This window comes from Aedes aegypti, chromosome 2, assembly GCF_002204515.2.
Source record: "Aedes aegypti strain LVP_AGWG chromosome 2, AaegL5.0 Primary Assembly, whole genome shotgun sequence".
Taxonomy (NCBI): Eukaryota; Metazoa; Arthropoda; class Insecta; order Diptera; family Culicidae; genus Aedes; species Aedes aegypti.
Window position 1 is genome coordinate 172,411,375 of NC_035108.1, and position 14,328 is coordinate 172,425,702.

At 37.7% G+C, this 14,328-nt stretch overlaps 1 protein-coding gene across 1 annotated transcript; it reads right to left on the minus strand.

The window, feature by feature from the left end:
* Nucleotides 1-6,077: 6,077 nt before the first annotated feature.
* On the minus strand, nt 6,078-13,024 carry LOC5575054 (plasma kallikrein). Its single transcript, XM_001661728.2, has 2 exons — nt 12,153-13,024; nt 6,078-6,572 (listed from the first exon to the last, which is right to left on the minus strand). The coding sequence occupies exons 1-2, from the start codon at nt 13,000-13,002 to the stop codon at nt 6,127-6,129; spliced, it is 1,296 nt and encodes a 431-aa protein (XP_001661778.2). The 5' UTR covers nt 13,003-13,024; the 3' UTR covers nt 6,078-6,126.
* Nucleotides 13,025-14,328: the final 1,304 nt, after the last annotated feature.

Sequence of the window (14,328 nt, forward strand, 5' to 3'; positions counted from 1 at the left end):
TGCTAAAATATCGTTATCCTGAGATATTCGCAATCAAAATACGCAATCTGTTGGTAGAATTTCAAGTTGGGTGGCTTATTACATGCTAGACCTTGACCTATTCAACACTTTTGTCGAAGACGTCAACTTTATAGGTCAGGATCCTGAGATATCTGTGTCCGCAAAATATCACGCTCACTAGCGCCATCTATTGAAAGAATTCCGAATCAAGAAGATCATCACATGGTAACCCTTGAACTACTGAACAACTTTGCCAAAAACACAATCTTTCTAAAAAATTGGGATCCTGAGATATCCGTGATTAAAATATTGCCTGCTCACTAGCGCCATCTTGTGGCAGTTTTTCTTGTTAGGTAGCTTATCATATGTTAGTCCTTGACCTACTAAACAACTCGAAGACATCATCTTTCTAGGTAATCAGGATCTTGAGATATCGGTGTTTGAAAAATTAAATGCTCACTAGCACCATCTGATGGCAGAATTTCGAAACAAGCAGCCTATCACATGTTAGCCTTTGACCTACTGAACAACTTTGCCGAAGACACCATCTTGCTAAAAAATCTAGATCCTGAGATATTTGTGTACGAGATGTTGCATTGCGAAATGTCCACTACATCGGTTCCCCCGGAGCACAATCCGATGACCACAGGAAGATGAGGATGTTTCTAAAGTGTTTTCTGTCCACTGACCAATTGGTACCGTTGGACTGAAGAAATTTGTCTAAGCCATCCATATTCTATCTTGCCTAGCTTTGGATGTACAATCAAAATTGCTCCGCGTGTACTCAGTACACGATGCGACCGCTCGTGTGACGGGCCCGGTAAAAAAAAAGTTACACGAGCGGTCGCACTGGTGTACTGAGTACACGCCAAAAAACTTAGGTTAAAAACACGATGTTTTCGAATACTTTTCGTTGATTTTTTCGAAAAATTTCTTCTCTACAAGCAAGAAAAAGAGTAGATCTTGGAATAGGACCAACACCCGGATCAATTTGAAGGGATTTTCAACGTGTTTTTCGACTTTTCGCAAAGTGCGTGTACTCAGTACACTAGGGCGACCGACGGTGGGTTAATAAATCGTCTGTTCCTTCGAACTTTGTTGTCATAGTGCTTTATTTGAAAAATGTATCTTTACATTCATTAGCAAATTTTACAGGGCACTGTATGGATAATAGCGTGGGACAAAATTTAAATTCTCGCTCCAGTCCACTTTTTGGATTGCATTTGGGTCCCATAACAACTGTGCAAAATTTCAGCTCGATCGGTGAAACTATATTTTAGCGCCAGCCGTTCAAAGTTTGTATGGGATTTACTATGGGAAAACTTACTTTTGCAAAGAAAAATCGCCAGAGGTCGCCCATTGACCTCTATAAAAATTACGAACGCAGACCTCGATAGGTAATTTTACCATAAAGAATATTGCCGAAGACCGCGAATCAATCCGACACTTGTGAACAAAGTTATTCAATGAAATCGTATTGGCAAGGCGATGTTGATTAACACGTAAAGGAATAACAATAATAACAAAATTGGGCAAAATTTCCGAAAAGTATATGCTTAATAACTTTTTTCACAAGCATCGGATTGCGTTGCGGTCTTCGACAATGTTGTTCATCGTAAAAATACCTATAGTGTTCTGCATTCGGAATTTTTATAGAGGTCAATGGGTGACCTCTGGCGATTTTTCTTTGCAAAAGTAAGTTTTCCCATAGTAAATCCCATACAAACTTTGAACGGCTGGCGCTAAAATATAGTTTCACCGATCGAGCTGAAATTTTGCACAGTTGTTATGGGACCCAAATGCAATCCAAAAAGTGGACTGGAGCGAGAATCTAATTTTTTCATATAACCGTGTCCCAGGCTAATGGATAAGTTCCGATATTCTTGGTACTCCATGGACTCAATGGAATATAGACGTGAGAATATACAAGCATAAGCATGATAATAAATCTTCGAGCTGTTTAGTAGAATACCTATAAGTTGATGAATTTAGTACTATCCCATTTAAGTCGAGTCTAGTACACGACACTGAAGACGGCCTTACAGTTGAGGTCGAAATACGCGTATCTGTCAAAGGATACAAACTCTAGTGAAATTAAAGCATAAGCAGTTTTAAATTGATGGTATTTAATAATGGCATAGACTCTTAACCCTACTAATAACTATACGGAGTATTTGTACTGATGTTCATGGTCCTCCAAGGGCTCCATCGAATATAGGCCTCAAGATCTATGAGCGTAACCAGTGGTTCATTGACAGGTTTTAATTGTGACACAGACCCTTAGCCATTTACATAAGTAAACAGAGTATTGTTTTGTTTCGTACCTATGTTTCTATCCTATAAGGATTGATCACATGCTTTGTAATCTACATATATGTAGGTATATAAGCAATTGTTTATTGATAGTTTTGAATTATGGCATATATCTTCTCACTCGTCGTATACTGCGTTTGAATTTTATTTTAGCCCCTCACTATTTAAAAGAGTTGACGTTTATTATGCTTATTTGTACCGATGAAATTGGGTTGCCATCTTGGATTTCAAAATGGCGACGAACTTTGATTTTTGTCATCCCATTGTCGTGTCCGTTCTGATAGCATGGATTTTAAATAATTTACTTATCTTGGATTCAAAAATGGCACCTATTTTTGTCATCCCCTCGTCGTGCCGTTCCGAAAATACCCATATTGTATGTGTTTCCAACGATTTCTTCAAACCGGAATTCGCCATCTTGAATTTCAAAACATGGTCGGACATCGATTTTAGTCGTCACCTTGCCGTGCCCGTTTCAAAATACCCATACAACGATTTTATCAAACCAGAGGTCAGCGTTGCGAGAATTTCAAATTTTCATTTCTCAAACATGAGATTTTTGACGCTTGAGTTGTAACTCATGCATGCTCATTCGTTTACCTCATTGGCTTGTATTTCCATAGTTTTTGAACACAAAGCACATATTCTTTATTCTTCTACTAGAAATAGAACAAACCTTTCTAATGCAAATTATTACATTAGGATTTGCCAGATTTTCGATGGGTTTTATGATTGAATAATTTTTGACGGTGTAAGCGTGAGCGAATGAATGTGCATCAAAATCTCATGCGTGAGTTTTGCGAAAAAGATCTCAAATGAGTTTAGTCTCTCGGGAGAACTTCAATTTTTTTTAATGTGTTTAATACTCAATTAGTTTTCAAAGCACAAAAAAGATTGGTTGAATATTCTTGAAGTTAAGGTCAAATAAGGATGATTTTTTTAGTAGAATAAAGACAAATTTGATGTTCAACAAACTTTTTATTAGACTGGGCCAGCTTAGTATGGGAGAAAAATAAAGTTGTATGGTTCCACGGGGATTATTCCTTGGCAGAGTTTAAATCCTGAGAAAATTGAGAGAATCTCTCACGTATCGCTCTCTGTAACTATCATAACATGCTGCACATTATGAGAGACTGTTTATCGTATACTGCTACAACTTTGATCAGATTGAGGGGATAGTAGTGCATGATAAAACCCCTCTAAACATGTTCCATGCCTTGGGACACTATTGCTATTGGAAGTTCGTGGATTGTTTATCGTACCAGTAAAGAAAAACACCTACCCCCAACGGTAAACAAGTGAGAAAAATGGATTTTATCATCGCTCTCTTCTTGGGGCTCTCGCCCGCTGATTCCATTTATCAGACTTGTTACACCCAGACATCATGTGTACGCGCTTCATATTATGAGCTTGAAACCAGCTTGCCATGAGCGCACAAAACTAATCGCGCGCTTGGGCACGTGCTATGGTGAGACGCATTTTTTAGATCTCATGTAGCAGTGCACTAGCTCAAACGATCACATATGCACTGACTCATGCGCCGTCTCATGAGAAAATCTCAATGTGACAGTGCATTTGAGACTCGCAGGTGAAGGTTTTAAAAAGCAAAGAAAATAAATTGAACCATGGATTAAACTGCCCGTAGGCAGTTTGAAAGCACTAACGCGGTTCATCGAGGTTCAGATTCTAGCATTTGAATTGAAAAAGTTGGCTGGCCATCGAAGAAGCAAGGGCATAGACCGAAGCCGTATGCTTCCGCAGGGTTATTGTACTAGGCAAACATAACTGCATAAAAGTACTCCTAGTAAGCGAATGTGACGAGCCTCACGAGATGTCTCATGAGACTCGCTCACTAAGATATATTTTGTACGTATCTGCATCTCGTGTCTCATACAATCTGTGAGCTGTGCATATCGCAAATCGCATGGCACACTAGCTCATTTGGGTATACATGAGAAATACGACACTCTGGTTACACCTTGCGTGTGACGATCGTGGACCGCAACAGATTGTTTTTCTTTGCTTGCTTTGATCGTGCTTCATACTCAAATGAGAGCGAATCGTGCAATGCCTGTTCCTTGGGGTTAGAGGAAGCCTTTCTGAAAAAATCAGCTGGCGCATTTGAATTGAAATTATTATAGGATTTGCAGCTCAATCATATAGGAAACAGCATATCATCTACTGTTTGGTTCAGGAAAATTTTTAATCACGTTCAGTTGGACCCACAATGTCATAAACACTACTTGATATATTAGCGAACAATAATGTATAATATTGTCATGATTAAAAATGATCAAGTTGGTGTTTTAACTCTCTGAAGTACATCATGCAATAATGCTTTGTGTTTCTTAAACATAGCTTGGTGGTAGCCACTAAGCGCATCATAGCCACCTATAATGGTGGTCGAGCTGCGGCACAAGGCGCATGCATATGTGTGATGTACGGTAGTTCTGATCTAAGCCTAACTTTTAACAACTAAAATGTTATTGAAAATAAGCTTTAATCCAGATTCAATCTTCTGCAATTATGTTCATTAAAGTATCAACAAGTGTATTTGTCATACTGAGCTCAATTGAACGCGATCAACAATTATTGGGAATAAAACAGTAACATAAGGTCAATTTTCAATATATTTGAGACAAACATTCCATACAAACTTAAACTTGAATGTGCCAGCTGGCGAAGCAATCAATTAAGTTGGAATTTTGACACAGTTTTTTCCTTACCCTAAGGCTCATATCTAGGGGGTGCCCCATTGAGTTTTACAACTTTTTGTGGGGGCCGAAAAATTCATCATCAAATCGCTTACACCACGTCGAAATCTTAATATTTTTGGCTCAAACTTTGTGGTTTCTCTTTTTATGTGATTTGAATTTAGAAGGGCACACGTATTTTTGGTTTTGGAAAGTTTTGAAAAAAAGCGCACCTTAATAAGCACTATTACAACATGAATCTTAAATAATTTTATTTCCAAAAAATACACAGTTTCTAACCAGAGTATTAGTGGCTGTTTTCTTTAGCGATAACTCAAAAGAACAGCCTTTTTTAGAAATAAGAGAAAATTTATGATAAAATGCTTGCACCTATGGAACCAATAAGAACAACGTGAATCCAAGAAATGGTCGAAATTAGAGGCAAAATCTCTTATCATAAAATAGAAAGGTTATAACCACAAACAGATTAGCTTGAAAGAATAGATGGTATATTGAAGAAGGGAAGTTTTCATGCATCGTTGATATACACCAGCTCACATTAGAGACGCATACACATACGTTGCACCTTGGTCTTTCCAATATTGCAATACTAATCAAAATTTTGCCCTCACTATTGTTTTGTCTCTACCTTCTATAGAAGTTTATAAACTATTCGGGGTAATGGTTCATTCGAGTTAGTGGCGATCTGAGTAGTGGCATTCAGGGTAATGGGATGGAGCCTGAATTCTCAGTTGCAACGTTCTCCAACACAGTTCTTTATGTTATTTACCAATTAGTTCCTAAGCGGCCTCACAGGTTTTCAAATGGCTACGGGCTTGGAGAAATGGTTTCGGGACAACGCTGATGAACCATCGGAAAACTACCGAGTTTGTGTGATTGTTTTAGCTAAATCAGGAAACTTCCGCCGGGGTCTAACTAATAAACAGATAACCTACCATAAGTGGGCATCCGGTGAATGCAGCAGTTATTTGTGGAAAGACTGTTCACTGCATAGAACTTTGCACTTATACTATGAAATGGAATAGTTATGTTTGCACTAAACAATTGAAATAAGAGTGTGAAAACAAAGGATTTATTATTTTCATCGAGTAGAACATTTTTACGACCAGTTTAGACTAACAGATTCACAAATGTAGCGTAGGCTTGCATCGCATGGCACATCATTCCAAGCTACACCACCCCACCGACCAATCTCGAGACAGTTTTCAATTCCTCTTCCATTGTCTGGTTGTCCAGGTGAATAATTTAGGTATCCCGTCTTGTATCCGATAGGCTCATTGGTAGATATCCAAACAAAGTGTCCTTCATTCCCTAAGTCGGTGCCACCGATAAACCACGGTCCTTTTGAGTTACTTGACTTTGCAATGGTTTGCTCTATGAGCAGGCTATCCTCCTCAGATGTAATAGTAGCTAAGCGTTGACCAACGGCAAGACACTGTCTCCAAGCTTCGAAAAACGTTATCTGCTTGTTGTTGTGCACAAAATATTGCTTCTTCGATTTTGCTGGCGGCCATGTCTCTATGCAAGGTGATCCAAACGAGGAAACTGAAATGAGATTTGTATCTACTAGATTAATGAACATAACACTTGTGCATATTATTTCGTGCAATCATCCTCGTCAACAATAGGACAATATCAACTGTACTGTTACAAAATTGACAGTAGAGGTTCTTATAAAAAAACCTAACATACAGTATCGCCGACTGTTGATTGCATGATGAAACTTTAAATGTCCAACACGCTGTGAACTAGACTATCGAAATTCATACAATTTGAATTATGAAAGGTGGAAAGATTATTGCAAAACGAACGTTTTATGTTTTGTTTTAACATCACCTCACATCAAGGCGTCGATAGGCGCGTCGTGTATGCGCGGGCGTAACGATCGCAAGGTCCCTGGTTCGATTCCAGGTTGTTAGTTAGTTAGTTAGTGTTAGTGTAGTTACGGTATACTTCGTAGATTGCATACTAGCAACATTCATGTTTCTCTTTGATAATCTCATCCTGACTGCTTTCAGGAACAAAGCCGGGGAATAAACCTTGATCTAATCTTGAACAAGAATACCAAAAGCATGAATATAGCTATTCTCGGCCACGCCCATCTTTACCGTAACTTGGGATAGGTGAAGGAAATATTGATGTAGCATTTACTTAATAAATCTATAAATAAAACAAACGAATCGTTTCCGTAGCAGTTATTACGGTTTAACTATGCTCTTTTAAGCAACATTTAGAGAGTATCATAGAACAAACTTAAGGTCCTTGATTTGATTTCAGGTTGCCGAGAAAACATTTTTTGTTTTCAAATTTTGGTTTCATAAGGAAAAGCTATGAATTTCAAACCGATTTATTCTGGCGAATTTTCATAAGTGATTCCTATGTATTTTGATAGTCCATTCGCCTCAGTGAATGGCAGATGGCACTTAGATGCCGAAGGTTGCATATACTTATACGCCCGGTCATCCAATAGACACGACTTGTCGATTAGCACGACTTGTCGAGTCTAGTACACGACACTGAAGACGGCCTTACAGTTGAGGTTGAGTCAAAAGAACACATTTTTCTTAGTATAACACGATTTTATTGCGTTTTAATATCTTAATTTTGATGAAGTAAATTATTTTTTGCATTTTCTCGTAATAGACTGTTTTTAATCACGCTAATCAATAGTAGAACGCTAATTAGTAGTAGAACGCTAATGGCGTAGTTGTCACAAAACTGATTTCAATTTTTTTACCTTAAATTATGGTTTTACATTGTTTGTTCTATACCATGATGTTGTTTTGGTTCTTAAAATTAATCTGACACTTTGAGGCCCGGTACTCACGCTGTCAGTTCGTGGCAAACTAGATGTTGGTAACACGAACAGCAGCGACATTAGCATTCTTAGGTTGATGCTTCTACTCGCTAATCTGTCATGAAACGGCCTACTTACAGAGCGGGAATAGTCATTACGCAACCGAAACCAGTGCTGTAATGATTCATTACGCAACGCTTTCTCATTACGCAACTGTTTTGAGTTGCGTAATGAATAATAACAGAATAATTTTTCAGAAATTGTAAAATAATGATGAATGCGTTCCGATATCATTTCTGATACCTTCAAGTGGTCTTCTACGAAATTGCAAAAAATGTTGTACGTAACTCGTTGCAGAACTCGTTTTTTTACAGCACTCGTCGTAATTACGACTCGTGCTTTAAAAATCATCATTCTGCAACTTGTTCCGTAAACTACTAAAACAAGATTTCAATCCGTCGACTCAATGACGTTTCAATTTACATAATGACAGCTTTTCCCGAAGTAAAATTTGCGGAGGGGTGATTCAAACGCGATTTCCATACTAAATTCAAACGTGTTTTTGGAATAGTTACAAGGCACGAAAAATTGTGAAATTTTGGATTCTAGCTCAGTTTTTCAGAATATGTAAAATCAGGATACCCCTAAACAAGCCAATTAAATGGTTTTGTACTAAATTCGGTTTTTCATTTACCTTATCATTTTTGTGATGATTCCACCTAGCAGTGAGATAGATTTTCCCTTTTTTTATAAAGATAAACACTTTATTTCGATCTATTTTAATTTGAAAGGATATGAGTCATTTTTTGTGAAAGACCCTTTAAAACTACTTTTTTATTAGGGGAAGCTGGTCCAATTCGGACCCTGTTCTAAATCGGACCATCAAGCATTTCTCAATACTGGCGCTATTGTAAAGATCGCATGCACCGTCAGTCTACTAACCGTCTGGCTAGGATCTAACACAATACATTTGACGTAACTCAGATAATTCGTTTGATTTTTATATTAGTTTGTTGTTTTGAAGTGTTCTAGTGTGCTATCGGTTAGCATTATTTCCTAGCTTCTGTAATTGACAATAATTTTCCAATCTTTATGTTTTATTATATAATCAAATCCCCTAAGCCTAAGCTTTCATCTGACTATATGAATTTGATATGTCTATGCTCTGTTTGTGCTCAACCAGTTTGAAAATTTCAAAATATGTGTTGGTCCAATCCGGACCTTTTAATATGGTTCAATACGGACCTCCTGATTTTCAACGAGCAGTCAGTCTATTTCATAAGCTCCACCTCATGAAAGTCTTCTTGACTTGCTAGAAAATCACAGAAGTTGTAATATTGATTGATTATGCCCTTGTTTCCGTTGCTGTCAAGAAAACCTCTTTAAAAAATCTAAGAAATACAGCAGACCACCCAAAAAAAAAAAAGGGATCAGCTAGGGGGGCTGGGGGTAGTTTGCCCACGTTAAGGAGAACAGCATTTTTAGATGTGAAAAACATTATTTTATGATCTTTTTTAATTATGGTTGGATAAACAAACATGTTTTCTACCAAATATTAGTAACAGCTATCCATTTTAACTTTTCTGGGGTTTATAATTTAATTTTAAAAAAATGCTTGCTTAACTGCATATGTATTGTTTTGCGGGGTAAAACGCCCCGCTTGAGTTCGGCGTTAGCCATGCTGTAAACGAACGCACACAATCATGCTTGTATATGGGTTGCATACATCCGGGCGTTTGTTCAGATGTTATTGTTCAATAATAGTATACATGCTGATGCGAAAAATGTACATTTGTAAGGTTCCAATTTGTGCGTAACTTAAACGCGGCATTACGGTTGTTAGAATTTGAATTCAAACGGCTGTTTTGGTGTTATGAAATAGGGGTGGGCGTTTTGCCCCCAGAGTTGATTAAAGTTTAGGTCCTTCAATAAGCTTTTTGAGAGCAAATTTAACATATGTTTTGCACGTAATACAAACTATGACAGTGCACAAGTTGGCTCTCGGCAATAGTTTCAGAAATTTGGTTATTTATCGACCTAAAAAATGACATTGAAAGTCGCACAAAATTGCAACGAAAACAGCGAAAAACGTTTTTATACGATTTTATCGATTTGGTTGAGAAAAACACATAAAAATATATTGGGAAAAGCATTTTTATCCATTTTCTATGATCTAGGATGAAAAAAAACGTTCTAAAACACATCGTTCGTCCAAACCGATGGTGGCGCGTTTTGCCCCCTATGGGCATATTACCCCCAGTTCCCCTACAAACAATGTTTACGAGTGCTGAGAACAATACAATCAACTTTCCCTTACTCGATATAATGTGTTCTGAACTTGCAAATTGATAAGATCGATCAAATACTTATCGATTAGCTGTCAAACGATCCAATCCAAATGTCAGATCGTTCGATCCCTACCAAAAAGCGAACCTGATTATGGTGGCTATTAGTGCTCGTAAAAAGCTGGATAGCGTACTTTGACGCTAAAATGTATGTCGATACTTCTCCAACTTATTGTCCCGAGACTCATGCTGTCTTATTCTGTTTCCCGAATAAGTTTACCTTTCAAACCCGATATTTTCAAGACATGATTGGAATTTTACTATATTCTGAGCAAAAATGTTTTTTTCCAATGAATTTTGTCAATAACAATAAGAACTAAAAAAAAAAATGTGTTCTTTATCTCGATATCTCCCATACAAGATGATCAATTTAAAATCGAGTTAGGGAAAGTTTACTATACTCAATTTTGAACCAGGTTCGGATTTCACCCACGTTTTTTTATAATGAAACTCGCATTTTACTTGAGCTTGTTCTGTTTCGAACGAAATTGAAATTTTTCACGCATTGAGTTAATTTTTTATGCTTGCACTTATAGAAGAAGTTCAACAAGCTTTGAAACCAAACAAATCGGATTTATATTTTATTACTACCATAGCATAGAACGTTAAATATAGGGTGGTCCGAAGAGAGGAATCCTAACAGTTCAGTTCGAGATGTGGCGAAGAATCTGAATCTATCACAGAAAAAAATATTTAATTTTCAATGTGATGTAAATTGAAGTCTACTGTAAAAATAAATCAATTTTGTGTGTTGTTACAGTATCATGTAAATTTAAATTAATATACATTTAATTTTCAACTAAAACTGGTTGAGTATTACATGATCGTGTAAATTTAAAGTGAATTCGATTGAAAAATAATGGATTGGTCGTTGAAATTTGAAAATAAACTTAAATTTACAACATATTTTTAGCTGTGATCAATAACTTTCGAGAAGATGCGAAAACCTGTGAAGGACTACATCTGTACAAAAAAGCGCCTAATCGCGATGAACGGCAGAATACGGTAGGTAAAACACGTGCTCGGAAGCTCTACACTCTGAAATTGACGAAGCCATCTTGCCTCGTTATAGATGATAAGAAGCATATAAGCAGTTATGTCACTAGGGTAACAAGGGATAATCTGACTTTTGGTATATCTTAACTTTTGTAAAAAAGTTTAAATCTATCTCACTGCTAGTTGGAATCACCACAAAAATAATACTTTCATTGAGAAAGACTTCTACATAACGATACGTTACATGCTTCTAAAATCAATTTTACGGACGCAAAACAATTTAGATCACAAATTTAGGCCTTACTGTGCAGTGGACGGTTATGTTCTTTGAAGTAAGCACCACACTAGATAACCGACTAGCATACAACGCCCAGTGGCACAGCCAGAAAACCGTCCACACGAAAAGTTTATCGGGCTGAAGCGAGAATCGAATCCTCACTTCTTGGCACGATGCGGTCAAATGCCATGAAGCCCACAGATAGTGTTGTAAACTTTCGAAACTTTTTGGAGATGTTCGTTTCGTTGTCATGGTTGCAGTCATTTTCTCTGCATTCCTCCGCTACCGTCACCTCTTACAGACAGCACGAGCGGTAGAATGAACATCGAGAAACATGAAAAGCTATGAATTGAATGTCGTCTGACACGATGATATTTTCATAAATCACAAGTTTTGCATATAATTCAGACATATGCTATCAAAAACAACAAGAATAGTTTAATCTTGTTTGTTATGTCGATCCATAGCAGCTCTTATTATGAAATAAGATAGAAATGAGCAAAACCATGCCATTTCCTAGCGACATTCCTAGTGACATTTTTCTTCCGTATGTTCGTTGGATCGCAAGTGGTATGGATATTGAATAGAAGCGCTGCCAAATATTAATGAAAACGTATCGACAATCGTGTTTGCTTACAACACTTTGACTTGAGTTGACTTTGTTAAAATATCTTCTTTAGAAATTTACAACACTCACCAAATACACTTACCAGAATTTTCCTTGATCCATCTTTTATACTTCACAACATCTATGTACGCCGTATAGTCAGTTGAACTGCAAAGATTTTCATCCTGTTGTTTTGCCGCTGTAAACGATGTGATACCCACCAGATACCAATTTCCTTTCACGTTTCTAAAAAATCCACCACCACTGTCGCCATTACATGCATTGGTTCCGTTCCGGTAGCCAGCACAGAACATCTCATTGGTGATAGTAGATGAAAACACCGGAGGGTTACTGTTCACACATGTAGCTCTGGATACAATCGGCGCGTTTGCTGCTTTCAGAACATTGGATATTGCCTTTTTCTTGGTGAAACCCCAACCAACAATGTTACCAACAGCCCTGTCACTAGTAAGTGAAAATGTCGGTAGACATGCTGGCTGTACAAACTTCCCATACTGAACAGGCTCTTTGGTGATCATCAAAGCTATATCATTGTCATGTTTATCAGAGCTAAATCCGCTGTGAACGATTATTGAACTCAATTCTCTCTCGTGTTCAAATTCTGATTTGACATTCAGCAAATGTTTTCCAACTTTTATCACAAGTTCATCGATGTCTCGAGCTATGCCTAGTCCTGGCACTGTAACGCAATGTGCTGAAGTAATGACGACACTTTGTCCAACTAAAGTACCACCACAGATGTATTGTCGAACGGGAACCACCTGGTAGATCGCCGTATGCCACGGGTAATCCCCCGGCTGGACGTCGTACGCGTTTGTAATTAGAGAACGAGTTTTGTCTTGCCGTATTCCACACTGGAAGCACCAAACGTTGGCGTCGTTAAGAAGCAGAAGTGCGATAAGAGCGGTGCAAAAAGCCAATGAAGCGTTCATCTTCCACTTTCGAACTGATGCCGGTGAGTCAAATCAGTGTAGCATTTCACAAGCAAGATTATTTACTCTTTCGTTAATTGAGACGCAAGGGGATTTTTATATTTTTTCGTGCTGGAAATGTATTGTCAATTGAAGCAAACAGGCATACAAGAACAAGATACTTTACTGCCCATGTCGACGTTGCCACCAGCACTGTCGTTGCTTGGAAAATGCGTGTTTGTGTCCCAGCTGCATCTTGAATATTTCAATAATTTCGTTCAAACAATCTGTACATTCGAAATTCAAAAATTGACTGGGGAGACTTTTTCATTAATTTCTTACTTTTGTCATCTGCAAACGCATATATCATTTTTATCCAATCAGTGAGTTTGAAAAACGATTCTATGGATGAATTGACGTAAACACCACTGTCATAACAACCTGGTTTATACACTAAACTATCCGAATAAATACTAGGCAAACCAGGCATGTTTTCGGATAAGTTGGTGTATGTGCTCATGTCAATCTGTTTTCCTCTTATTATTCAAATATTTCAAAACAAACAAGAGCCGTTCGCATATCCAACGAATGTATTATTAGGATAAGAATGCATTTCGGTCATATTGGCACTTACGTCGACTATGCGAACATGGGCAGTCAACTCTCCAAAACACGATATAAAGGTATAGAACATATAATCAATCAATCGAATTGCGATTCCAGGGAGTATCGAGGTAGTCATAAACCCAACTTTTACTGTAGTTCATAATTCGACATCGTGATATGGAACACCGAGTTACGAAGAGTTCACTGTAAATTATTTAAATTTTAGAAACAACGAAGTGTGTGTAGACCTACGATTCACTGGATTTTTCTCCAGTAGATCCAGTACCCAAAAACGGTAAGAGCAAGAAAGTGCTTCTTGTTTAAGATATATGTGTAGTGGCGCAACGTCGAAGAGCGCTGCTGTGGGAGTTGTGAAGAACGCACCAGACATCGCCATCAAGTACATCCTTTGGAGATGGCCCAATTTTGATTGGATTGTTCTTACTTCGCCCTTTTGCCACCACACAAGACATCCATATGCCAATATTGGTCGAACAACTGTTGTGTAAATCCATTTGATATATTTGTGTTTGAGGCCCCAAGTTTTACCAAAGGGTCGCCGGCATTGACCGAAGGTCATGCAAGCTTTTTTGACTCTGAAATCAATGTGAGGTGTCCATTAAAGTTTGGAATCTAGAATGACTCCGACATACTTTACTTGATCAGTCACATTAATCTCAGTGCCAAAAAGACGTAAAGGTCGAATTCCATCGCGGTTTCGTCTTTCCGTAAAAAGAACAA